This window comes from Chinchilla lanigera, unplaced genomic scaffold (genome assembly GCF_000276665.1).
Source record: "Chinchilla lanigera isolate Chin_1 unplaced genomic scaffold, ChiLan1.0 scaffold00053, whole genome shotgun sequence".
Taxonomy (NCBI): Eukaryota; Metazoa; Chordata; class Mammalia; order Rodentia; family Chinchillidae; genus Chinchilla; species Chinchilla lanigera.
In genome coordinates, this window is record NW_004955454.1 from 3970888 (window position 1) to 3997808 (window position 26921).

The 26921-nt window shown below is 36.9% G+C and overlaps 1 protein-coding gene across 13 annotated transcripts in view; it reads left to right on the forward strand.

Annotated features, from left to right (window-relative positions):
* Erc1 (ELKS/RAB6-interacting/CAST family member 1) overlaps positions 1–26921 on the forward strand; it is a 451367-nt gene that overhangs the window by 385978 nt on the left and 38468 nt on the right. For 9 of the 13 annotated variants that reach the window (XM_013520186.1, XM_013520187.1, XM_013520189.1 and 6 more), the window contains one exon: positions 8686–8784. In XM_013520186.1, the coding sequence (XP_013375640.1) occupies positions 8686–8784 (99 nt within the window). Of the gene's footprint in view, positions 1–8685; positions 8785–10200; positions 10268–26921 lie in introns of all 13 variants that reach the window. The other 4 variants (XM_013520192.1, XM_005395949.2, XM_013520190.1 and 1 more) reach the window with 1 other exon arrangement.

The window sequence follows — 26921 nt, forward strand, 5'->3', positions numbered from 1 at the left end:
ATTCCATTATATAGAAATATCACAGTTTTTTTTATCCAGTTCTCAGTTGATGGGCATTTGGGTTGCTTCCACGATTTAGCTATTACAAAATGTGCACTTCTCAGATAAAGAAATACAAATGGCAAATAAATACATGAAAAAATGTTCAACATCATTAGTCATTCAAGAAATGCAAATTAAAACAACACTGAGATTTCATCTCACCCCAGAAAGAATTCCTATCATTAAGAAATCAACCAATAACAAATGCTGGCAAAGCTGTGGAGAAAAAGGAACCTTTCTCCACTGTTGGTGGGAGTGTAGACACTGTGGAAATCAGTTTGGAGATTCCTCAGCAAACTAGGATTAGAGGTCCCATTCAACCTAGCTATTTCCCTTTTGGGTATTTTTCTAGAAGAACTGAAAACATGATAGCACAGCAATATACGTGCACTCAAAAGTTTTTTAAATACTTGGATTTACCAACTGATGAATGGAAGTATTTCACCCAAGGATAGGATTATTTAGAATGCTTTTCTAGGGCAAGGGATATGGCTTAGTGGAAGAGCATTCATACCTAACAAACCCAAGATCCTGAAGTTGATCCCCATCTCCTCCCCCTTCCATACAAAGATACTTTTCTATAATTTAAACCTTTCTCTTTTTTTTTTAAGGACAACCTTATTTTAATACAGTAAATGACAATTTCCTTTTTCTCCCCCTGTATACAAAAGACTAAATGTTAGCTAAATTCTACAAAAGAAATAACTCTGGAGAATAGCAAAAAAAAAAAAAAAAAATCACTGGCTGTCATGTGAGTTTTTTAGCAGCTTACCTCCATATATAAGTTCATGTAAAAATATATGTGAGGAAATACTTTTATAATAAATTCTCAGAAAATGGCAGGAAAGGGTTGTGAGGTAGGAATGTTTTCCTATCCTCAAGGTTTATTTAGAGATATTTCCGTATATGTGCACATGAGTCTACAGTTTATAATGAGGTTATATTTTGAGTCATATAGAATTATTTCCTTCCTACCCATGGACCATGATTTTCTTTAAAAAGGAAAGATAAAATTCCCTCAGAACTTCTTACCTTGAGAATTTTTGTACTTACAAACTGTAGTGCTGTATTTTTCTTCAAGTTGAGAGAAAGAATATATGTGTGTGTTTGAAGGTCGTCCCTCTGCCTGCTTAACTGCTCCTTAAGTGGGGGGGGCTTCTAAAACTCATTAAGTAGTTTCTGTTTATTTACAAAGGTAATTGTTGTACTTTTATTTGAAGAGGATGTACTAAACTTTCTTACTTTGCCCCACTAAATAGGTTAGGGTTGAAATACATTGTAACTGAAACCAAAACTTTGAGCCACCATCTTTAAGAAAATAATTTGCAGGGCTGGGGTTGTAGCTCAGGGGTGCAGCACCTGCCTGACAAGCGCAAGGCCCTGAGTTTGATTCCTGGTATCCCAGAAACGTAATCATTTCTAAAATTCTGTTTAACACCGTTTAAAATAAAACAACAAGAAAGGTCTTTTCTGTTAGGTGTGAAAAACTTCAGTGTCACCACTTAATTTTCCTGCTCCTTGTATTTGTAAAATTTTTACTGAATTCTCAGCCACTCAGAATGCCTAAACTGTAGAAAAGCTATGTAGGGGCTGGGGATTTAGCTCAGTGGCAAAAGCGCCTGCCTGGCAAGCGCAAGGTCATGAGTTCAGTTCCCCGTACCAGAGAAAAACCAAAAAAAAAAAAAGAAAAGCTATGTAAATGCTCTTAGATTCTGGCCATCGATCACTGATTCCTGCATAGTAAGAATACTTGCCTATATGTTATCTCCCCTTTAGATAGAGTTTGGAGATCTCTGAGCCAGATTTCCCTTTTAAGCATTCTTGTTTCATTCAGAACAGACACGGCTGGGAGAAGTTATCCTTATACATTAAAACTTGAATTGAGCTGCTCTAGGCATATTGCAAGGGTGGGGAAATAAGTACTACAAAATGTAACAACAGTACCTATTCAGCTTTTGTACATTCTCATTTTAGACATTGCACTTGGTCACTGTATGCAAGTTGGCCTACAAAATGCATCATTCCTGGAATTTCAGTTTATGAGCTAATTTTAGGTATGGCTTGATGGATCTGACTCTGACTTTTTTACCTTAGTGCATTGCAGTTATACACTGTGGTCTGCCCAGAAAACAGGACAGCTCTCCAAAATTAGTAGTGTAATAGAAATTTTTATAATATTTTTCAATTTAAAAATGCTGATATATGTTGGAAAAGAGAAAATGTAGTCTGCCATTCCCCAGCATTTAAGGTTAAAATTTACATAGTGTGTAAGAAAAGTGTTAGAAAAGCTGGGCGTGGTGGCGCACACCTGTAATCTCAGCACTTGGGAGGCTGAGGCAGGAGGATCATTGTGAGTTCCAGGCCAGCCTGGGCTACAAAGTGAGCTCAAGATCAGCCTGAACTGCATAGCGAAACACTGTCTCAAAAAGACCAAAAAAAAAAAAAAAAGTGTTAGATACACACTATAATCGAATTAACCATGAAGATTAACATGTTCTCTTCAGTAGCTCCTGAAATCTTCTGTTTCTAAATCCTCCCAGCTATTTTCTGTCTCTGTGATGAAGAAGTAAAGAATCCCACAAGCCACTCCGGGAACTAAGGAGTGGTCATAATCAAAAGGAAGAGCTCTTAAAAGTGAAAAAATAAGGAGTTTGCTGTGTATTTGGAAGGTTTATTTTGTTTGTTTTGTTTTTTGTGATGTGAAAGATAGTGAGACAGTGTTCAGGAAGAGGGATACTAGATATAGGTAAACAGCTTTTGGGAAAGGAAAAGGTGATACATCTTCAACTACTAAGCAGGCTTTTAAAAAATTCAATGATATATTTCATTTAACTGAATATATCCACATTATTATCATTTTAACATTTAATCAGTACACTGGAATCAATATACAGGAATTGATACAGGAATCAATATACAGGAATTAATGAGATATTTTAGTCTTTATTTCATATTAAGTTGTCAAAACTAAGTCTGTATTTTATGCTGAGAGCACATCTCCATTCAGATGATGAATGTTCATCAGATACACCTGCTCTATATTTACATATCATAAAAGTCATAAATGGAAAAATACTCAGGTACTGAAATTGCTGCATGTATAGTTAAAATTTTTATGATAATCACATTAATATTAACTCTTTAGGAGCAAGGTGTTTGTGATGGTTAATTTTAAGCATTAACTCAACAGGACTTAGGGATGCCCATTGAGCTGGTGAAACATTATTTCTGGTCCCGCCTACAAGGAAGTTTCCAGGGCCAGGGATATATATAGCTCAGCAGTACAGCACCTGCCTGGCAAGTGCAAGGTCCTGAGTTCGATTCCTGGTACCAAAAAAAAGGGGGGGGGGTGTTTCCAGAAGAAAGCAGGCTGAGTAAAGAAGTTTGCTCTCTTCAAATGTGGATGAGCGTCATACAGTCCACTGAGGGTCTAAATAGAGCACAGATGTAGAGGAAGGGTGAATTTGTTCTGTCTCCTTGTGGGACATCCTTCCATCCTCTCCCCATCCTTGGACGTCAGTATTGCTGCTTCTCAGCCCTTGTAACTTGGATTGGGTCTTACCTACCACTGGATGGCCCAGTTCTTAGGCCTCCTGTTTTAGATAGGAACAATATTCCCAGCTTTCCTATGACCAGTACAGCAAGTAAGTCTGAGAACCTGGACTAATTCTGATGCAGCCACTCAAATAAGATTGTTATGGTTTAGATTGAGACTGTCTCATGCACTCAAAGGTGAGTCTTTTAGAAAGTGATTGAATTATGGGGATGCCATAGTTGACTTTCTGTTAGGAAGTGGGATTTGATCAGAAAAGGCAGGTCAATGGGGACGTGATCTGGAAGGGGTCTATCTCCTTCCCTGGTTCCACACTTCTCTCTGGCTATCATAACATGAGCAGTGTCCCTCTCTCCTGCCATGCCATTTCTACCTTGGAGCCAGCCTACCATGGACTGTAACTGTGAGGCAGATAAACCTCTTAAAGAGACTTTTAAAAACCGTAGAAAAATACGATGAAGACCTTTATGCCAAACTAATTTATCAAACCTGACCTTTGAAACCAACAAATTAAGTAAGTTTAATATCTGTCAACAAATACAAAGCCTAGTTGCTTTTAGAGGTAAGTTCCACCAAATATCAAACAATAATTCTTACTATAACAATAATTTTTATTGTATTTTCTGGAAAATACAATAAAGAGCAAATTCCCTGATTTATTTCATGAGGTTACCATAACTTCAGTAGTAAAACTAGATACAATACTAAAACTTTGTAGGAAAATATTACCTATGAAATAAAGCACAGGGTCTAGGGATTTAACTCAGCGGCACAGAGGTTACCATAACTTCGATAGTAAAACTAAATACAATACTAAAACTTTGTAGGAAAATATTACCTATGAAATTAAGCACAGGGGCTAGGGATTTAACTCAGCGGCACATCACCTGCAAGGCCGTGAGTTCGATTCCCGGTACTGGAAAAAAACAAACAAAAAAGAAATTAAGCACAGATATTCTAAACAATATATTAGCGAATTCAGCAATGTATAAAAATATAATATTACTAAGTAGAATTATCTCAAAAATTTGGAAAATGCTTATTATTTAGATTCAGAATGAGGACAAAATAGGGTGTTCTCTCTATATTAAGAAAAAATTCCAGGCATAGTTACACACACCCATAATCCCAATGGCTCAGAAGGCTGAGGCAAGAGGATCACAAGTTTGAGGCAGGTCTGGGCAACCTAGTAAGACCCTGTCTCAGAAACTAAAGAAGGGGTGGAAATGTAGCTCAGTGAATGGGCCCTTGGTTCACTCTTCTTCAAAGAAGAACAGAGGGAAGGGGAGGAGCATCTTAGACAAGCTCTCCGCCACTAAGCTCTACCACTGGCCCTTTTTATTTTGAGACAAAATCTCACTAAGTAGCTCACACTGGTCTCAAACTTGCAACCCTCCCTCCTCAGTCTCTCAAATAGTGGAACTGTATGTGTGTAACACCACACGCAGCTGATTCTGATGTTTTTGATTGAGCAGCTCAGTGAATAATGATTGTGTTCATGAAGATATAAAATATTAGGAGACTCATAGCTAGAATGATGAACAGACTAGAAGAGAGCTCACAGTGCTCTCTGGCTGGTGACACGTTTGACATGCTCTGCTCTGCGTGTCTCATTATAATATTGTGACTGTGGTGAAAAGAAACAAGGTAAAGGAAAAGAACAGTTTCAAAGAACAACTTACTATTGATAGGGAGACTATCCAACTATATTATTTTCCTGGTTTTTAGAAAGATAGTAATTTTAACAGCAGTTTAATCTCATGTCCATTTAAGGTCTTTACTGACAGATTAACAATTGTTTTAGCCTGTCATTCCATAGTTTTCCCAATAATGAGAATGTAAGTGTGATTAGAATCCAGACCTTTTCTTTTAAAACCTGGGTTTATGTAACTAACTTGTTTCTTGGCTTAACTCACTTACATTTTAAATAAAATGTAGTTTCTGTAGCACCTTATTTATGCATCAACATTTTGATCCTAGAAGAAAAGATTAACAGTATAAACAGTGAACTTTTCCTGGGAGAAGACATATGTACCGGAATACACAGACGCACATCTATAGCTAAAGAAGTTTTGTTTCAGCAACTTTCTTCCTTCCCTTCCTCCAGGCAGTCTTATTCTTTGTGTCATTTCTTTGTGACTGGAGGTTTTTAACTGTCTATGGCATGGTTCAAGAAGGAAGACATTTGAATATAAAGTACCTTTCATGTCCATGAAACATGAAGAACTTGTTCCTTTTGCTTTTTGCTCTTATCTAAGAAAACATAGTGTAAGAGCTCCTTCAGAGCAGAGTCATTTACACGATCTGTGTAGCATCTCATGCTCTGTGAGCTGTCAGATGTTTCCTGATCAATCTTATGACTATTCAAGGAGCAGACTTTAGACCAAATTTGTGAATACTAAATCTAGAAACCTTGAACTTTGATTATCCACATGTCTCTTAAAATGGACAAGTATGGTCTGACTATCTCTTCATTTGCTTATAGGGATCAAGTAAATAATCTATAGTCTTATCTTTCTACTAGGATCAGTTTCTTTGGGCTTACATGCTCATTCCTAAGAAGTACTTGAAATACTTTCTGCCTTGAAAATGGATTTGTGTATGCTTTATTAGGATTTCTTTTTAAGATCTTAAACTTATGCTACATGTCAAAGATTAAAGATTTATGACTCATGTTCTAAGAAAATAACTAGCCATGTATACTTTTGACCAGGTTCTAATTAAAGCAATTTGGAAAGGTTTCTTAACCAAATGAATGACATGAAGATGTTTTGTTCACTTTCTGGATGTACCTCTGTCCTTTCCCCTATTCTGGGAGCTGCTTTGCGAAACATCCTCCATTGTCTTAGTTCATTTAGGCTACTATAACTAAGGATCTTAGGTTGGGTGATTTGTAAACAATATTACACACAGTTATTGCACACAGTTCTGTAACTGAAAAGCCAAAATGAAGACCTCAGCAGATTTAGTGTCTAAAATAACTCATTATCTGCCCACTGAATCCTTGCATGGTAGAAGGGATGAACAAGTTCCTCAGGCTTTTTTTTACATCGATATTAATCTGTGACCTGATCATCTCAAAATCCACACCTCTTACTGCCATCCCAGTTGGGGTTAGATTTCAATATATTAATTTCTGCAGGCGTGGTAATGCACACCTGTAATCTCAGCATTCGAAAGGCTGAGGCAGGAGGATCACCGGAAGTTCAAGGCCAGCCTGGAACACATAGTAAGTTCAAGGCCAGCCTAGAATATACAGCGAGACTCTGTCTCAAAAAAACCAAAAAATTAATTAATTAGTTATGTATGAATTTCAAGGGAACACAAACGTTCAGACCATAGTAAAAGTCTGGAGGGCATTCCAGAAAAGAAAAATTTGGTATCAGAACTTATTCATATGTATTGTCTTTGCTACCATTACATGAGGGAGAAGCTAGTTTAAAAATTAGACAGACAGATAGGTAAGTAAAAATAAATATTCAAATGGCCAACAATGTGGGACTCAAACAATCATTCAACAAGAGCTATGCAGCCAGGAAAAAAAATAGATTTTAGAATAATATTTAATGATATAAAGATGTTTATAATTCTAATGATAGCTAAAATTTATGAGATGCCAGGCATCTTCCTAAGTGATTTCTTTGTGTTAAACTCATCTCTTTGTGTTATTCCTCACAGCATGAGCAAGGGGAAAATGCCTTACAGGGGAAAAATTACTGTTACTCCAATTTTTAAAGTGAGGAAACAAGCTGATAGCATTTAAGTAACTTGCCCTAGGTTAGATAGCTTGTAAGAGGCAGAGCTAGTTTTCAAACCAAGACAATTTGATCTGAACCCCCTCCTTAGGCATCATTGCATATCTCTGTAAACTTCTTTATGAAGCTAGACCAAATATTTTTAGTTCATCTAGAAAAGAAAACGTGTTCAAGATAATCAAATTTTGACAAACCAGCATTGGAAAGAAAGGACAGCATATCCTGCGAGATTTCAAGATACAGCATGAGACACAGTAATTTTTAAAGTACCTTAGTATAGTAGAAAAAAATAACATCAGAAGAACATGTCCATTTTATATGTTCATAGGGAGGAGACTGAATGGATATAACTATTAACAATGGTTATCACTGATATTTTTAGAAGTCACATTTTTTTAAACTTTTTTTTATTTTAAATAGAATAATAAAAAAAGAACAATAGCAAAATACCAACAACATAGACACAGTGAAAACAATAGAAATGATACAGGGTTTCAGAACAAAATGATAGGAATTAACAGTGGCTGTTATATTACATATTGTTGTCTTCAACGAAGTTGCTCAGAACACCAGATATAAGAATGCAAGATTGATCATACTATTAAAGAGAATAAAAGATAAAAGCAAAAAAAACCCATTAGAAGCATTACAGAGTTTCACTAAACAAGATGGTAGGAATTCACCAGTGATGAGTCCTGTATATCATAAAGTGAAAAAAATAAAATAATAGAGTCTTATATGTAATATAGTCCAGTATTTTAAAATATAAAAATAAGCCCTGTGGAAAGTTGCTCAATTTGAGGATATTACTTCTCTTGAAAAAATTCCTGTACCAATATAATCTTAGTTCAGGCTGCCATAACAAAATGCCATAGACTGGGGGGTAACTTACCCAGTGGAAATTTCTCTGGAGGATGAGAGGTCCTAGCTGATTAAGTTTCTGATAAGGGCTGTCTTTATGGCTTGTAAAGACTTCCTTTTCTCTCTGTGTCTTCAGATGACAGAAAAACAGCTCTTTCTTGCTCTGTTTATAGGAGTACAGTTGTGTTGGCATAGGGCCTTACACCCTTATGACTTTATTTAACCTTTATTTTATTGTACCTTTGAAGACCCTGTCTCAAGATACAGTGACACTGAGGTAGGGTTTCAATATATGAATCTGGGTGTTACAGTTCAGTCCACAGCAGTGCCTAAGCTCTTTTCAGCTATGTTTATTTGAGATTATTGCAAACAGGATTAGTTTTACTCTTATAAAATTCTTAAGGTGCTTGTCGCTTTATAGTGTGTCATACGAATTTTATCTAAATTTAACTTTATGAATCACTTCCCTTTTAGACACAAAATCGAATGAAGCTAATGGCAGACAACTATGAGGACGACCACTTCAAATCCTCCCATTCCAATCAGACGAATCATAAACCCTCCCCAGATCAGGTAAGGCTGCTTCTGGCTGTTTTCTGTCTTGTTTTAACTTTTAAAGTATTTTATGTTAACATTTTGCGAATTCCAATAATTTAGAAGAAAAGTAAGTAACTAAGTTTCTCAAAAACTATACTTTTTTAAAAACAAACTCAATTTTTGGATAGGAAATTAGTGATTCTGAATATTTTTTAAAAGATAGTTAAAAATTTTGAGAGTGACAAAAAATCCTTGACCTGGATTGAGGAAAAATAAAATCAGTCCTGTTTTTTTTTGCTACAGAAGTGATGCCTTATTAGAAAAACAAGACTCCTTGCAAACTCATTGAGGTATAATTCAGTATAGGGGCTGCTTCTGTTTAATTGCAAATTGTGAAATCCTTGCTCATCACCTACTAAAAGTGATGGTTGAAACTTAGTTTCTTTATTCCATTTCTAGTTGATTTCTTCAACATGTCATTCTCAGGGAAATTGTTGCCTTCAACTTCTCAGTACTAAAGAGTCAGCAGATGAGTCTAAAGGGAACCATATTTAGTTTCAGTTTTTTTTGAAGGAAAACAGTTCTCTCATGATCTTGAAAGTGTTGGATGGGAAAGAGTGGTGAATAGATTATCTCATATTCCATTGCCAAAAAGTAGGTTTCAACATCTCCATCACACCTTATCTTAAAATGTATAACTAAGAGGGAAAAAAGAGACTCAAGTAATTAAATCTATATACCTAAAGAGTCAGGGAAAACACCTCTGCTAAACAGCAGCTCACTAAATGACAGCTATGGCATTGTCTTAGGAGAAGCAGCAGAAATACTGTAGTTGAAAGTAGGTGTGATATCCACATTGCTGATATTTCTAAGATGCAGAAGGAATAGTCTCAGCATGATGACATCCCTAAGCCAGTAGAAGAACACAACATAGTTTAGAAAGGAAACATCACAATCTTTAATGTAGGTGAAGGAGAGAGAGTGTCTGCCTTGTGTCCGTAGTCATTCCCTGCCAAGAAATTACTTTGCTTTCTTTGCCTGTTTCCCAATACGTGCCTGGAATTAAATTTATGTCACCACATGTAAAAAGCATGCTGGATCCTTTCTATGAAATAAGTTTTGATACGAGATAGAGGGAATTAGCATAGAGGGAGACATAAGTGGAGAAAGGTTAAAGAAAAAGGCAAAACATAAAGAAAAGCCCCGGTTTGGTAATTTTTTCCAGATCTGGCATAGAGACGACATATGTAATGATAAACTAATAAGAGAAGAGAAAAAATGTAATGATAAACTAATAACTAATTTTTGTCACTTAGGGAATTAGAATCTACTATAAAGAGTCAAATTCTTTTCTAATACATTATGCTTATATCTTTGTTTTAATACTAACCAACTCTTTTTCATTCCCATGCTGCCCTGGGGCACTGTTCCCTTTGTCATCTCTCCCCATAGGATGAGGAGGAGGGTATATGGGCATAGCCAATCAGATGCTCTTAGTTCAGCCATTTTGTTCAGAACGGTGAGAAACAGCTTTACTTTTAACTATAGAAATGATTTTTGTTGTTTTGTTTCATTTTTCCTTTTACACAATCACTCTCACATCTTGTTTCTGTATAATTCATGAAATTCTTCAGTGTGCTTTCCGTTTTTTCATGATTTTTTTCACATGATTCTTGTGTGTATTGCTGTGCTTTTGACATCGTGGGGTTTGTATTTTTTTTTCTTGTGTGTTATTAGTCACTTTTATAGTTTCTTTGGATACATTTTTGGGAGAACTTTCAGGACATGTAACCAAATTTCTCAAGTTGTGATTTTGTTAATAAATTACTCTTCACAGTGTCCTGGTAAGGTTTATAATGACTTACATCAAACTGGCACTAGAAAATTGATTGACCACTCTGCTATTAACTTGGGCTTCAAATGTCTTTTTTATGCTAACTAATTATAAATACATAGTCTGTTTAAGAAAAATCTGTACTCTAGTCTGTACTATACCTCCTTTTGCTCCGTCTGTAGAAGAATACTCTGAATTCTCAGAGTCAGTACCTGGGATATCTACCTATGACATCCCTAGGGCTTTGACATTACTCTCAAACTACCCCTAAAAATAAAAAGGAGCAAGGAAGTAAAAGAAAATGTTTTTAACAGTAATTCTAAAGCATTCTTTTCTCCCTCTTTGTATAGAGCACTACTTTCTTAAATAGTTGCCAGGACACTGCCCAGATTCTCCTTTCCAGTCCAGTTGGCTGGAAGAGTCCAGTTTGCTCTGATGCCCTTAAGATTTGACTAAGGAAACCCTTTTCTTAGAAGAAATTAATAAGTTTACACATACTGATAGCCTTGCATTCCCTGGATTCAGTGTCCATGCTTATTAGTGACTTTACTCTTTTGGAGTCAGTTCTCCCTGAAATGTCCATGTCTTGGTGTTAAACTGCTGAAATGATGGGGACATGTACAGACCTTCTGCTGTTGAAAACAGTAAGGATGAAGAGGTAAGTTGTGGAAAGGGGCCACACACTATGAGATGGGCAGCTTTTCAGATGGCTTTATTGTGCCAGAGTGAATGAAGGAGAAGTGTGTCTGTGTCAGCCAGAAAGCTTGTTAGGTTAGAGTGCTGCATTGTAGAGAAAGCTAAAACTTAAAAAACCAATGTACTACTTTATCTGCACTCTAGAAGAGAACATATTTGTCATATGAGACGTGTAGGGACCATATAATAGAAAGTGGTTTACCAGTGTTTTGGAAATGAACATGGTTCTTCCTTAGAAGATTTTAACAGAACATTTTAACCATTTTAACAGAACGTAGGAGTTTCTTAGCTTGTCTCAGCTGTAAGCTTCTCCCCCTCCCCACATACACATACACCTAGGGTAGTATTTTGCTTACAAACTTTTTTCTAGCAGTCAGAAGAAGCATGTTAGTGTTCTAGGAAACAGGCCCATTGGTAACTTCATTAGGAGATTGAAAAACACACAAACCATTACATATATTTGTTCTAGAAGTTCTATTTTTCTCTTTTATCAGGATAAAATAACTACTAGCAAGAGTTCAAATGTTACTGATTTTACTTTTTCCAGTTATTGCACTATTGAGCTTACTCTCCAAACTATTAACTGCTATTGGTTTAATACATTGCAATTGCAGTTAGCTGGCCTGTCTTGGTTACTGTTTTCATTGCTGAGACAAAATACCTGATAACCAAAGTTAAAGGAGGAAAGGTTTATTGTAGCTCCCAGTTTTAGAGGCTTCAGTTCATAATTGGCTGGATGGCATGGCAGAAGGGCATAACTGAAGAGAAACAGTTCGTGGCAGACAGACGGCAGCAAAACACAGAAGAAGCAAAGCAACCACAACAGCCCTCTTTCTGTCCTTTATATTCTACCTTTAGGGTAGAATAGGGTGTGGGTAGAATATAAGGGTGTGGGATATCTTTAATTCTACCATTGCATCGTAAATCAGTCCCAGCATCACACACTCTAGATCTAGCCACCTCTGAGAAACCCCATCTAGGACTGCATGCGACTTTGGGGGGATATCTACACACAAGGTGTAACATGGCCATAGCTGGAGTTTCTGTGATATATTGTAAACTTGTAAAATTTGCCACAAGCATCATTATGCATAAGAATTTTACCTAAAGAGGTGTATTAGTGACCCCTAAAACACTGCAGAAGTTTTGACAGTCTGTCCAGTTCTCTTGTTTTTCTTGCTAGTTCTACAGAGATCAGATTTTCTCAACAGAATTTCAAGTTTGAAATCGATGATCTCCTTATCAAAGTTAAGAGCTTAATGTTTTGCATCTAAAGCATTTTGTAAGACACTAATTACTAGGAAAATATGAGCCTTACTAGAAATAATGAGTACTTAGATGGGAAGAAATACAGAGCTAAAAAGCATTTCAGATTTAGGTCATTGTATGGGATGCAATAGAACATAACGGTTAGAGCAGGCTTGAGAGCAAAATGGCTCTGTGAGCCCTTAAACCAGTAGCTGAAATTCTGGACGGGTTTTTAATTTCTGATTTTTTTCATCTTTTAGGTGAAGGTTGTAAGAAGTAGACTGAATGTGAGACATATTAATCCAGAGCCAAACACTACAGCTTTGAAATTAGATTCCTTGACCTACCTTATGTCTTAGGGAAAGTAACTTAAACTCTCTGAACTTCAGTTTATTTATTCATAAAAGATCAGTTTATTAGTGCCTGCCACATAGGGTTGGTGGATAAGTTACTCAGTTTATGTGTGTAAAATGGTTTGAATAGTACCTTACACAAAAAACTACTGCACTATTTGCATTGATGTTAACTATTCTTGTTGTTGCTCTTGAACCTCTTAACTTAGCTGTATGTCCAGAAAGTAATAAATTTCCAATAAATGTTAATTACTGTTATCATCATCATCATCATCATCATCATCATCTGGTCCAGTGCCTTCACTTTATAGTAATAATATAAAACAAAAATTTAGAAATAGTCCCCAACTATTTCTGGAAAGAGGGAATAATAGCAGTTAATAACAGATATAACCAAACTATGCTGATGATTACATTGCCATTTCATCACTTAAACTACAATTTATATGTTGAAGAATTTTTCTCTTGAGAAAATACTTTTTTTTTTTTTTTTTTAAGAAATTCCTTATATAAAGCCTTTAGTCAGTGACATTTTCTTTGAAGGAGTTCCTGAGATACAGACAAGCATTACTTCCACTTAAAAAGAATGACAGAGTCCCTTCTCTCTCCCCTTAGCCAATGGAAAAATCTATATGACATGTAATCCATTTTTCCTTCATATTTCCTTTTGTTATGTTCAGACATCCCTACTAGGTATTCTGAGTTCACTGACTAAGTAGAATCAGGGCCTAATTTGATAATTGTTGTCTAACTTCAAAAAACATTGAGTTCATAGCAATGGCTTTATTACTGTTAATATAGAACTTCAGACAATAACACAGTCTGACAAAGTCTCAGCCATCCCAAGCAGGAGTTCCAGAGCAAGAATTTCCTGTTTAAATTAGCTTATCTATGCTACTCTCTAGCCTTTTACTTTTATGATTTTTTTCTTTCTTTCTTTCTTTTTTTCTTTCTTTCTTTCTTTCTTTCTTTCTTTCTTTCTTCTCTTCTTCTTCCTCCTCTTCCTTCTCCTCCTCCCTCTCCTCTCCCTTCTTCTCCTTCTTCGTCTTCTTCCTCTTCCCCTTCTTCTTCTTCTTCCTCTTCTTCTTCCTTCTACTCTTTCTCCTCAACAGAAGAGTGTAGGCCCCATGAGGACAGGGACCTTAATATGATTACTTCTCTATTCCTGTCATCTAGAACAATGTCTTATATATAGTAGGTCCTCAGTATGTATGTATATGTATATATAATTATAAAATAGATGTATTATATATTACCTTCCAAATTCATGAAATCCAGAAAAGAAGAAGTTTACATTGAAACCAAGAGCATAGAGCTGGCTAGGAGCTTTCATATCAGTATTACTACTAGTATAAGAAAGTGTAAAAAGGAGATAAGAAAAGTATCTAGAAACAAAAGAACTTTAGAGAAATAAAAATTTAAAGGAAAGTCGTACTGCAGTCCTAGACTCTGACTCCTATAATTTCATGCTAAATAAAATGGAGGGAATAGAATTCGGAAATCTTTTTCATTTCCTAAATAAAAAACATCCTTCAGGTAAAAACTTACCTTCTAATGACCCGTGCTTCACAGCGTTCATGAAGCACAGCCATGTTCTCTTTCTCACCTTCCTGCTGTGAAAGCAGTTTGCATAAACTGGTGCAAGATTCCTAAAATAAAAGATGTAGTTGGGCTTATAAACCACAGGGCTTATAAACTGGTCTTGGTATAAGAACATTCTGTGACTAAAATCTAAAAATTAGTTGTGTGTATTATCAGATCAATACTACAGCATATTAAAACAAGATTTGTACTAGTTTGTTACATGACTTCTTTTTCTGAGATGATACAAGTATTAATACAAGCTTCTGAAACAAATATTTTAAAACAAGAGTCTCTTTCTCTTGGCATTTCCTTTTTGTCTACCCTACTTGGACTGTCCACATAACTCTCCTTATCTATTTGAAACATCCCAAAGTGATTCTTACAGTAATAGCGTTATGATGAAAGTTTTTTAGAACCCTAGAGAATGCATTTATAGAAGGGTGGGGTTAATTCATCTTGAAACATTGTAGGGAATTCCAGTATTTTGTCAGTGTAGATCAATACTAGGGCTGATTTTTGTCAACAGAATCTGATACTATATCTTCAGAAGTAGATCAGAATTTTTAGCAAAAGTCTTCTCTGCTGAAAAGCTTAGAATTCAAGTCAGTGGAATTCAAGAACCAGGAAACTCTTAATTGCAGAAACTTGGGAAGGAGAAGGAACATTTATTAAGCACTACTTATATGCCAGACACTTTCATTACTCTTATTTCATATATAATTTTCATAGCCACCCTAGTAAGAATATCTTGTTTTTCCTATATAGGTTAAATAATTTTCTGTGACTGTGCAACTAACAAATGACAGGGGTTTAAATCTAGGACAAAGAGCTAGGTTCCACTCCCCACATTTGCAAAATGTAAACATAAATAAATGAATTAATAAATAACCACAGCATAGACTGCAGATCCCATACTTATTACACTGTATTATACCAAAAAGAGAAGGATTCTCCCACTTCTGAGTGTGGTTGTTTGGATGCAGTAGGTATTCAGTAGGAATATGTTGAATTGTATTCTTAATTGGTTAAATGACAGATTTACCTTTACCAGTATTGAATTTCTGTAGGTAACTCAAGACAGCCCCCTTACTAGAAGGAGTTTAGGTGGTTTCCAACATCATCTCACTGGTTTGGTTTGGTTTGGTTTGGTTTGGTTTGGTTTGGTTTGGTTTGGTTTGGTTTGGTTTTTATAACTACCTACCTAGGAGCTGAATAAGGAATTTGAAACCTAGGGATTCAGAAGGGAAAGAGTTAGGTCTTGAAGGTTAGATAGAGTTTGAGTGGGTAGAGGGAGAAAAAATTATTTTACTTAAGATCCAGCTTAAAAAAGTTTCTAGCTTAAGAATGAAATGACCAGTAAGTAAGGGAACCAGTGAAGTGAGTAAGGGAAGCAGCCAAGCTGAAACAGAGGGTGGCTTTGTCTTTTCATTCATTCCAAGTATTAATACAGGGCACCCATAATCAGACAGACAGACTATACATGTAAGGGGTCCACATAAACCATTACATATTGAGCTTTACAGAGGCATGAAATAGGAACTAGCTTCCCTTGTACATTGTCTGAGTCACTGTCCAACTGAGATGATTGCTTCCTTAGGTCATTCTGACTTTTTAGGGTCCTAGTCAGAATGGGAACTTGGACCCAGATAACTTAGTTCTCAGCCTCTGTTTACCTCACTTTCTTCATTTTTTTTTTTTCCGATCCCGGGAATCGAACTCATGACGTCGCACTTGCCAGGCAGGCGCTGTGCCGCTGAGCTAAATCCCTAGCCCCACTTCCTTCATTTCTGATATCAGGATAATAATATGCTAGCGTCATGGGGCTGTTTCATGGTTAAATGAGTTAACAGAAAACTCTTACAGCAGTTCGTTTACAAAGTATGGTTGCTCCATTAATGTTTCTATCTTTTTAAATCTGTAATATTACATCCCATCTGCAAAACTGAAATAAATAGCTTGTTAGCAAACATTATTCTTTGCCTTCAGACTTAATTTTAATCCAGCTCAGTGTCTGTGTAACTTACCACAAACAGCTTAACTTCTCTAAGCATTAGGTTACTCATTTGCTAACTGGCAATTGTAAAACCTACACCATTGAGAATTAACTGTAGTAGTATATTCCATAACCACCACCTTTAGATTGGCATATGGAAGTAAATGACCAGGAGGATCACACTGGTAGTGGTGGTGATACAACCTTGAAACATTCATGAGGTTCATAGCTGCCACTGTTTACTTGTAGATTTGTTTCTCTTCTGTTATAACAGCATGTTTCCAGTTGCACAAAAAGCCCACGATCCTAGTAATTAATTTTTCCTGCAGTAAAAGATAATCACAAAGATAATAATCTTTTCTGAGCATCTAACTGAATCACTAGTAGTCTTGCAGACTACTGCTTGAGCAACACTGCAGCTACTTCCTTGAAATATTCAGAGGCATGGTGGGTTAGCCACAGGTATCAGGTCCAGTCCAGTTACCTCTAAGAAGCACCTCAAGCTGGGAGGTAATTTTTTCTGATGTAAAGATGATTTTTAGACAATACTAAGAATTAGATAAAAGTTCCCACCTCTACACTGTGGTTCTAAGTAATTCTTGGCAGGTTTGATGATTGAGTTCCAAGGACAGAGGCAGAGACCTCTAAGGCCCAGTGAAGATAAAACTAATTTAGAATAGGGAGCCTTTCTCTTAATGTTTATTTTGTTGTTTTGTGGTGCCAGGAATCAGATTCACAGCCTTATATATTCTAAGTACGTGCTTTAACACTGAGCTACACCCCCAGCCCAAATCTTAATGTTTTTTTTTTACGACAGCATTGTAGTGTGCTACAGGTACGTCCTGCATGTTTATGGGTTCTGCTAAATGATTTAAAGTGACATTGACCTGTGAATCTCTTGAGTTAGTACTTTAAGCATCTCTAGAAAATATGCTGTCAGATTCATGGATTCATACCTTCCTGATTGTGAGTCTTTAACTAATAAATAAAAGCTGTCTTCCTCCTGTTTGTGATATTATTTGCAACTCGGGTATTGTACCTTAACAACCAAATATCTTTGTACTTTGCGCAAAATCAAATCCTTCACATCTTGCTTATTTTTCCCATAGTCATCTGAAAATACAAGCCCCTACAGAGCTTACAAGTATTTACGGAGTGAAAAAATTAATAATGGCTAAAGTGTAACTTGATGGCAGACCACTTGCTTAGCATGTGCAAGACCCTGGGTTCCACCCCTACTACCACCAAAAAGACATAAAATGAGGTTTAAACCTAAAGAAAAGTTACACATATTTTATTTATACTTTTATGTAGTAGTAGTATCTATTTGTAGTGTTTTACTATCCTCCTGCACCTTAACAAGTTATCCTATAATCTGACACCACTCGTGTGTGTCCCAAGCTGATCCAGTCATTCACTATGTACTGTACGCTATAATATCATTACGTTCATTGCTCACCCTATCAGTTTACATATGGTGGGACCCCTTTTTAATGTAATTTTAAAGACATGCCTAACACTTTCCTATTGTATCACATTTTATTTTATACACTGATGCAGTGGAAAGTATGGTTTGACTCACATTTTATCTGCAACCACAATCTTGTTAACAATGGGGTTGTCCTCAGTTCTCCCCTAGTTTGTTTGCTATACATTCTCTATGTGTAGGATTACTAGCTATTTTGGGTTTAAAGGAATATTTTCTTTGACACAAAACTGTATCGTCAATCAAAACAAAAGAAACCTTTTGGAGACAGAGTCTCATTAAGTTGCTAAATTGCTCAGGCTGGGTTTGAATTTGCAATCCTCCCACCTCATCCTCCCAGAGTACTGAGATTACAGGCAGGCACCACCATACCTGTCTTTTTTCCATCTTCCTGGTGCTAGGATGATGAAGCTAAAGTTTCCAACTGGATCTGGCAGTTAGCATTTCTGGAATAAATTAAATAAGTACACTTGATTGAGGTGTAGCTGGACCATATCACTAGCTTCCCATTATGCTAGGAGATCAAAGCAGCACACAAATAGAGGCTTACTCTATAAAATATTCAAAACAGATGGCATGTCCTTTTTAGGATACTTGAACTGACTCTTGAAGGAGCAGAGGCATTTGCTAGGCAAATATAATCTTAGACTAAGATGTAGCCATTTGCAGAGGTTTAGAAGCATAAACAGCATAACAAATGTAATGTACTCTTGGTAGTGTGTGCTTAAGGTATTTAGGTAGACAGTGCCTATACAGTGCCTAGAGTATAGTAATTATCGGTTGCTGTGTAAACATCACTCCAAAACTTGATAACATAAAAAACACTAAACATTTATTATCTCAATGGTTTCGACTGATCAGGAACTCAGGAGCAATTTAGATGGACAGTTCTTACTTGGGATCTCTCATACAATTGTAGTCAAGAAATCATTTGTGACTGCATTTATCAGAGACCTTGACTAGGGAAGGAGCATCCAATTCCAAGCTGCCTTATTGATAACTCTTGCTGGCTTTGGCAAAAATAGTTCCTTATTAAGTAAATTTCTCCATAGAGCTTCTGGAATGTCTTTGTGATTTGGTGACCAACTTCACCCAAAATGAATGATCCAAAAGACCAGAGCAAAGAGGAAACCACACTGCCTAGAATTAAATATTACCATCACTTCCACCATGTGCTATTCCTTAGAAGCAAGTTCTAAGGGCATCTTATATTTAAGAGGCCAGAGGGGTTTTGGGACCACTTTTTGAAAAGAGAAATGCCAGAGAATTTCTGGTTGTTTTGTTTTGCAGTGCTAAGGAATTGAATCCAGGGCCTTTGCACTGTGCTACATCCCAGCCCATTTTATTTTTTATTTCAAGACAGGTTCTCGCTGAGTTACCCAGGCTAGGGTCTACCCTCAGGGTCCTTCTGCCTTCTGGGCTTATGGGCATATGCCATCACACCCAGGATTAAATTTATTTTTAAATAACTACTAGGTGCCAGAAAAGAATAGTCTATGAGGCTGCAGTCAGCAGGAGGTGGACCCTAAAGACCGTAGCATGTAGTGGAAGGGGGAACAGCAGTTAAGAGCATCCTGCATTATCTTGAAGAGTGTTGCAGAGGGCCCAAGTGGGCAAGGTAACAGGAAAGTGAAAAGTAGGAATAGTCATTGTCAAAAAGCTTAGAATCTTCCAAGAAATGTTTTAAATGGTTACTAGTCTTTCTTCATTTAAAAACTAGCACAATATAAAAGCCCAGTTACACTTCAGAAAGCCCAGTTAACTTCCCCACAGGAACTATTGAGATAAAAGCAGTGGAACAAAGACTGTACGTTTTATCATTGGTCAGGGTGAGAAGCATGCGATTGTGATTTCCTGACAGTACTTGACTCCTGACCATCTTCAACAAGTCAGGTTACTTCTCAGGGCCTCACATTTTTCATTTAGAAAGTAAATGACCCATATGAGTGTACAATTTCTTTCATTTCTTACATTGTGTACTCCCAGTGGATCCAATGAGTGTTTTAAACTTGTTTAACCTTGAGCTGTTTGACCCCATGGGAACATGTAACCCATTCACCAATATTTAATTCAGGCTATACCAATGTCAGAGCATTTTCATAGAATATTTTTCTGGAACTGATAAGTCAGTTCAATTTGTTGATCAATTTTCTATATATGCAGTTTAAAATGTCCCAGTTTTACAGTTTTATTTAAGAATCATTTTAATTAGTATCAGTTGTTTTTCATGATTGTATCATGAATTGTATCATGATTTTATCAGTTAATTTTTTGCACATCAGATTTTACTAATTATAACTTTCTGTAACTGTCAGATTTCTTTTTATTCCTATTGCCAAATCTAAGTTTCCATTAAGCCAATCTTTCAGTTTGTATTGATATTACTGTTGATACCAGTAATACCTGTTATAAGTGCATGTTTTAAAAATAATTATTTCTTAACTAATCTATGAAAAAGTTGTAAGAATTTTCTCTCTGGTATCAGTTACCATGTTACATGGGATTGGTCTATTGCACAGATTGGCAAAATTCTTTAAAGGTCCAGATGGTAAATGTTTTATGCTTTACAACCCTACCATCTGTCAGAATATCAGCTCCTCTGCTCTGGTGTGAAAGCAACTGTAAACAATAGGTAAACAAATGAGTGTGGCTGTGAACTAATAAAATTTTATTCATAGACAATGGTATGAAATTTTATTTTTATACCGTTTGCATGTATCACAAAATATTATTATATTATTATTTTTATTTTTCTTCCAAGCATTTGAAAAACTTTAAAAAAATCCTTAGTTTACAGGTCATACAAAAATAGGCAGCAGTGCTAGATTTGATCTGTGGACTATAATTTGCCAACTTCTGATCTACAATATTACCTCCCCAATTCTTTTTGTGCTTCTCATAACTTTACTTCCCTTACCTCACCATCCACTGTCCTTAGGGGGGCCAGGCACAAATGGTGAAGTTCAAGTGACTTCAAGCAAGTCAAGTAGAGTTACCAGAAATAACTTGTATTTTAAATATACTCAAATCCTCACAAGGATAGGCAGCAAAATTTTCTGCTTTGTTTCATTTTGTTTTATTTTGCAGTACTAAGGATTAAACTCCGGGCCTTCATACTGAACTTCATATTTCATCTCCAGCCTTTTTTTTTTTGTTGTTGTTGTTTGTTTTTTGAACAGAGTTCTTTGAGTTACTAAGTCACCAAGGCTGGGTTTAAACTTACAGGTGGTGAAACTAATGCATGAAAAGAATAATAGTTCGATAGTATTGAAGAAGCTTACTATGTGACAGGCATATTGATTATTACAACTTATAAGGTACAGTACTGCTAAAGTATGTTGTTCTGGGTCTTATAACTAGAATACAGAAGACCCTAGAATCTAGCCAATTTATCCCCAAAACTTGTGCTCATCATCACTGCACTACATTGCTTGCTAATTCTGTACTGCTTCATAGAATGTATAAGATTTCATAGCTTAAAATGTAAGTGATACGGATCTGTCTCTGGTGAGGCTTTTTTTTTTTAACCACAATGTCTGAAAACGGGTACCTAATGATTAAAATGATGTCACCACCTAAGGGCCTGCATGCCTCTGGCTTCCCTGTTTCAGTGGCTCATATTTCTGGCCACAGCCACCACAGCCACACTGGCTTCCTCCCTTGGCACTGAAGATGTGCATTAAACGTTAGGCTGTAAGGTGCTGAGGTGCCATAGCAGCTGTTGCCAGACCAATGTTCAAATCGATGCAGTTCTTCATTAACATCAAAAGGTACAGAACATCACCTGAGTTACCTACAAGCAAAGTAGTAAAATTTCATAAGAGAAGTAATTAACATTAGAGCAGGTAAGGGAAAGCAGCTAGGCAAATAGTTCTACTTTGCTGAAAGGTGCTGGTTGTCATCATTCCAAGAGATGCCAGGATATAGGAGTTCCAGTTCAGAGGGCCCCAGCCACAACTAATCAGACCATATTCCTTGTGTATGCCCATATATACAAACACACACACACACACACACACACACACACACACACACACAAACATGTATATGTGTTTTAAGTAATATGTGTACTGCATACTTTATTCCACTGTACAGAAACAAAGGATTACAACAAGCAGAACATGTTGATAAAATTAGAGACTGACAACCTTCAGATATATCAGATGTATAGCACTGAACTAAAAAGGTATCTGAGGGACACTCACAATCTTAGAATACCTTGAAATGTTGCCTATGTGAATGTGATATGCAGAGATTCATTACATGGATAAATGAAAGTAGCATATCAGACCCACTGGCATGAAATCTTATTGCTTAAATGAACAGTTTGACAGAGACTTTTCTCCCAGTGGATGATGTAAGAAAGACTTTTTATTTCATATTAGTGGTAACATCTCAGGCAAGAACATTATAACTGCTAAAGCCACAAGACATCTGAATATAAAGAATCCCTCAAAATGGTGTGGTGCATTTGTTTGGACAGATTGCTTAAAATATGTAGGCACCAAATTCTCCAGTTATTTGCTGTTGAAGTTTTTGATGCCAAAGATATACTCCCTGAGAGGAGAACCAGAGAAAAGCCAGTACTAACAAAACAGATTAACATGATGGGAATAGATTCATTTCTACATCTCTAGATCTTTTTCTCATTTGATTCTAGATTGGGAGTTGCTTTCTTTTTTGTTTTCATTTCATGTCCTATTTTCTAAATACATTTAATATGTTAGCTACTATGATTATATAAAAAAGATGGTCTCTCTCTATGGCTGTTAACCTTAATGGTCTCCCTCTGGTTGACATAAGAAATTTTCCAACTAATAAAGCACATTTCTGAGTGTGTGTTTAGGTAGGTCATGGGGCATGACTGGGTGCTGTATATGGTCCTATTCCCCTTCCTCTCTGGGACTGTTGCCCTGCTCTGCTTCACAGCCACCATGAATGCCTTTCCATGGTGTTTCTGCTTAAAGCCGGCCGTCTATGAACTGAAACCACTGAAACCATGAGCCAGATTAAACCTCTTCATCTTTAAATTGTGACTGCTGAATATTGTTTCCCAACAATAGGAAAGCTGGCTTATTAGAAAATTGATACTGGGAGTGGACCTTTGGAACTGGTTTGCAGGAGGATTTTGGAAAGGTTTGAGGAGGCAGCTGGAGAAGCCCTAGAATGTTGTAAACAGAACTTAATAGATGATTCTGGTCAAAACTCAGAAAACCAGAATCATAATATAGGTATAGACATAAAGGTGATATCCTGAGACTTTGCAGAAGATTGAGATTAAAGATGGAGGACTGGTTGACCTGCTAGATGAATTTTCAAAACAGCCCAACATTCAGGCTATTAGAGAGATACTGCTGCATGCTTTTACCCAGATTTACAGTGAGAATAGGGGTTTAAAAAGTAGAGTAGAATTTGGAAGAACTTAAATTTGATTTTTGTTTTGTTTTGTTTTTGGTACCAGGAATTGAACTCGGGACTCACGCTTGCCAGGCAGGTTCTTGTGCTGCTAAGCTATATCCCCATCCCGGAAAAACTTAAATTTTTTCCCACAAGGAACCCCATATAAATTTAGAGCCAAGAAAGGAGTGATTAGTACCATTAAGAAACTTAAATACAGTGGTACCTAGGTTCACTAACTTAATTCCACGATTCTGGACGCAAATTGAACTGGATGAGAACTAAATCAAATTCAGTAGTTAGGTTCAATGTTGACCTTATGGGGAAAATTAATTCTGTTCTCTTTCTTTCAGTTCATTTTGCCACCAGAATCATAGAAAGAATGAAGTTTTCAAACTGAGGTACCACTGTACTTTGTACAGGATCAGTAAGAAAGATGCCTGAGGGCATCTCAGAAATCAGCAAGACCCCTACACGTCACAGGCTCAGGGTGCAGAAGTATAAACCTTTCATTTAAGAAGAGAATCACTGGGCCGTGGATATAGCTTAGTGGCACAGCACCTGCCTGGCAAGCACAAAGCCATGAGTTTTGATTGCTAGTACCCCCAGAAAAGAGAGAATCACTGAGACTTAAGTGATTAAGAAAGGCCTCCTAGGTAATCAATACCCCAGGATTTATTTAACTATATTCAGCCATCCAAGCAATCACTGTAACCATCGTCCAAGAACACCCATCTACTGCTTGAGTTAGTGGCAGATCTTGGTGTCATACACTTGATCTGGTTTTACCATAATACAGAATACAAGAGTAATAGGATCTAAGAAGCTTCCACCTTACAGAGGAAGAGCAAGGAAGTCAATCAAAAGCCCCTGAGGGAGCAGTACGTGAAAGAAGCCAGATGTACCGTGGAAGCCCTAGGAATTCAGGTATGCCATGAATATGGAACATCTACTGAATAATATTGCAGGCCATGAGTGGATTCAGCCCAACAGAGAGGCTATATGGGGTACAATCACCAAGGCCATAGGAGTGAGGTTTCCCAACTCCTTTAGAACTCACATCTCACCACTTTGTGCTCCAAATGCTGCACATGGAAATATAGGATTTAATGTTTGCCCTAGTTGGTTTTGGTCTTGCTTTGGCCCTATTCTTTTATATCCCCCATTCCTCCCTTTTGGAATGAGAACTTTTTTACCCTGTGCTGTATTGTACCTTGGGATTGTGTAACTTGGTTTTTGTTTGTTTTATTTTTACAGAGATTCATAGCTAAGACTTTGCCTTCAGTCTCAGAAGAGATTTGGACTTGGACATTTTAGCAGTGCTGGGATTGTTGAGACTTTTGGGAAGGAATTAATTGTATTTTTGGTTTTATGTAAGCTAGTTGTATCATATTAGGAAAAATTATAAACTTATTAGTCTATATTGGTTTAAGGAGATGTATTTCAGTGTCTTGTTGGCAAAGAGTGGGCAGTGACAGTTGCTTTAATTGGGCCAACTTGATTGGCTTTGGAACTGCCCAGAGAATTAGTAGAGCAGTTTTCAGTGTGTCTAGGCAAGTCATGGAGACATGATGCTGAGTACCGTCTGGTCCCTTGCCCCTTCCTCTCTAATGCTGCTTCCGAGTTCAGCTTTCCACCCACCAAGCTAAGCAGCTTTGCTTTGCCATATCCTTCAGTCATAATGTTTCTGCTTTGGAGCACCCAACCATGGTCTGAATCCCCTGAAATTATGAGCCAAGTTAAACCTCCCTTTAACTTGTATGTATCAGGTGTTGTACCCCAGTAATAAGAGAGCTAACTAATATACTATCCTATCCTTGAATTTTCTCACTGAAATTGCTATAAAATTTGAATATGTCATTGGTATGCAGTCACTTTTTTGAGTACTGAAGAGTGGGGTCAGATTGATAAAACATGAAGATTTTGTGCAAACTCAAAATGTTTCTTTTTCTTTCTTTATTAAATCACTTTACAGGTGAACTACTAGCCAGTCTGCATTTTTTAGATCATATAGCTTCACACGCTTCAGTTTGGATGTACCCACGTCCTGGTTTCTTGAACTCTGAAGGATACCCTGTCTGTACCCCACTTGCTCACCTGCTGGTGCTCAGCTGTTTTCCTCTGAGGATCTGTGAGCTCCATCAGATGTTAGAGTTTGCTTTTTCTGCCTATACTGTCATACTCAAAGGACTGCTGCACTCTGCCAGTGCACTCAGAATTGATCTTCCATCGGTTAGTACTTAGTCAGCCTGTGCATGCAGCAGAGAGAATTAGGATACAGGAACTCTTCTTCCAAAGGTGGGCTCTATGTACATGTGAAGAGTACTGGGGCTGGAAATCACCTGGGTGGTCATGCCCCAGGTTTTGGAACCTTGATTTCCCTGGCTATTAACTTAAAAATATATAACATCATCACAGTTTATAGGATGTCTCTGTAAGTACTGCATGCTAACGGATTGCAGCTCCAGGATTTCTGGATTTACTATGTTGAACCTCTTTTATCATAGCTACTTTATATTCTCAAATATAAAGCTTTTTAAAGCATCAAAGACTAATAACGTTGAAATTATGATGTTCATAAAGCAATTTATACACAGAGAGGTAGGGGGAGAGGGATTCGGTGATTGCATGAGAAGTTTTATTCTCCAATAAAGGAAGCTAGTAGAGAAAACAGTCTTTTTCTCAATTTTTTTTTCCACCCAAATCCTGGATTACTACCAAGGTGAAAGGGCTGATGTCTGGAAATCGTTAATCCATGGGATTTGTTCATGGCATATAAATTTTTCAGAAATAATTTGCTTTTTAAGTATGATTTCCTGATTGACTACAGCAGACATAAATCCAAAAAAAGACAGCTGTGTCAGGGGAGCCAAGATCCCTTTTAGCTTCTCAGATAGATGGGAATTTCGGGGGAGGTGGAAGGGGTAGAAATGAAGATTTTTTATGTGGGCAGGTCAGAAGGAAAGAGAGAAAGGAGAAAGGAAAAAATATTAGTATATAGAAGCAAACCAAAACTGATAGAGTGGAGGTGGGAAGGTGTACCCAAGACTTTCCTGAAATTAGCTTCTGTCTCACTGAGAACCCAGCTTTATTTCAGTTTTTAGTAATGAAAGGAGGAAGTTAAGGAAACACTTCTGTCCTCTTGTCCTGGGCTTGATTTCAGTTCTTGTGTGCTCTTTTGTAGTATTTAGAAGCATCACCTCAAACTCTCAAAGATGTAGTTCTTGTGGTACTCACTGCAGAGAAAACTATACCGTGCTAAAGCTGGAAGTATTGGCTCGGGGCTTTTTTGCTCAGATCTTTCCTTCCATTTTGCTGTCATACTCTCTGCTGGTACAAGTGTATATGTAGGATTCTTAAACACCACATCACAAATGTTTCTAACTTGTCACAGTTCATTTCCTGGCTAATTCCAACTTGAGCATTAACAGATCAAATTCCTGTATATAATTTGCCTTTCTGTAAATACAAAAATACTCATTTCTCATATTATCTACAGGCATGATAATATTGTCTCCTGTATTCCAGGTGATAGCTAAGTTCTCTTCCTCTCTCACCTATGTGTATCTTCTTAGGCCAAGT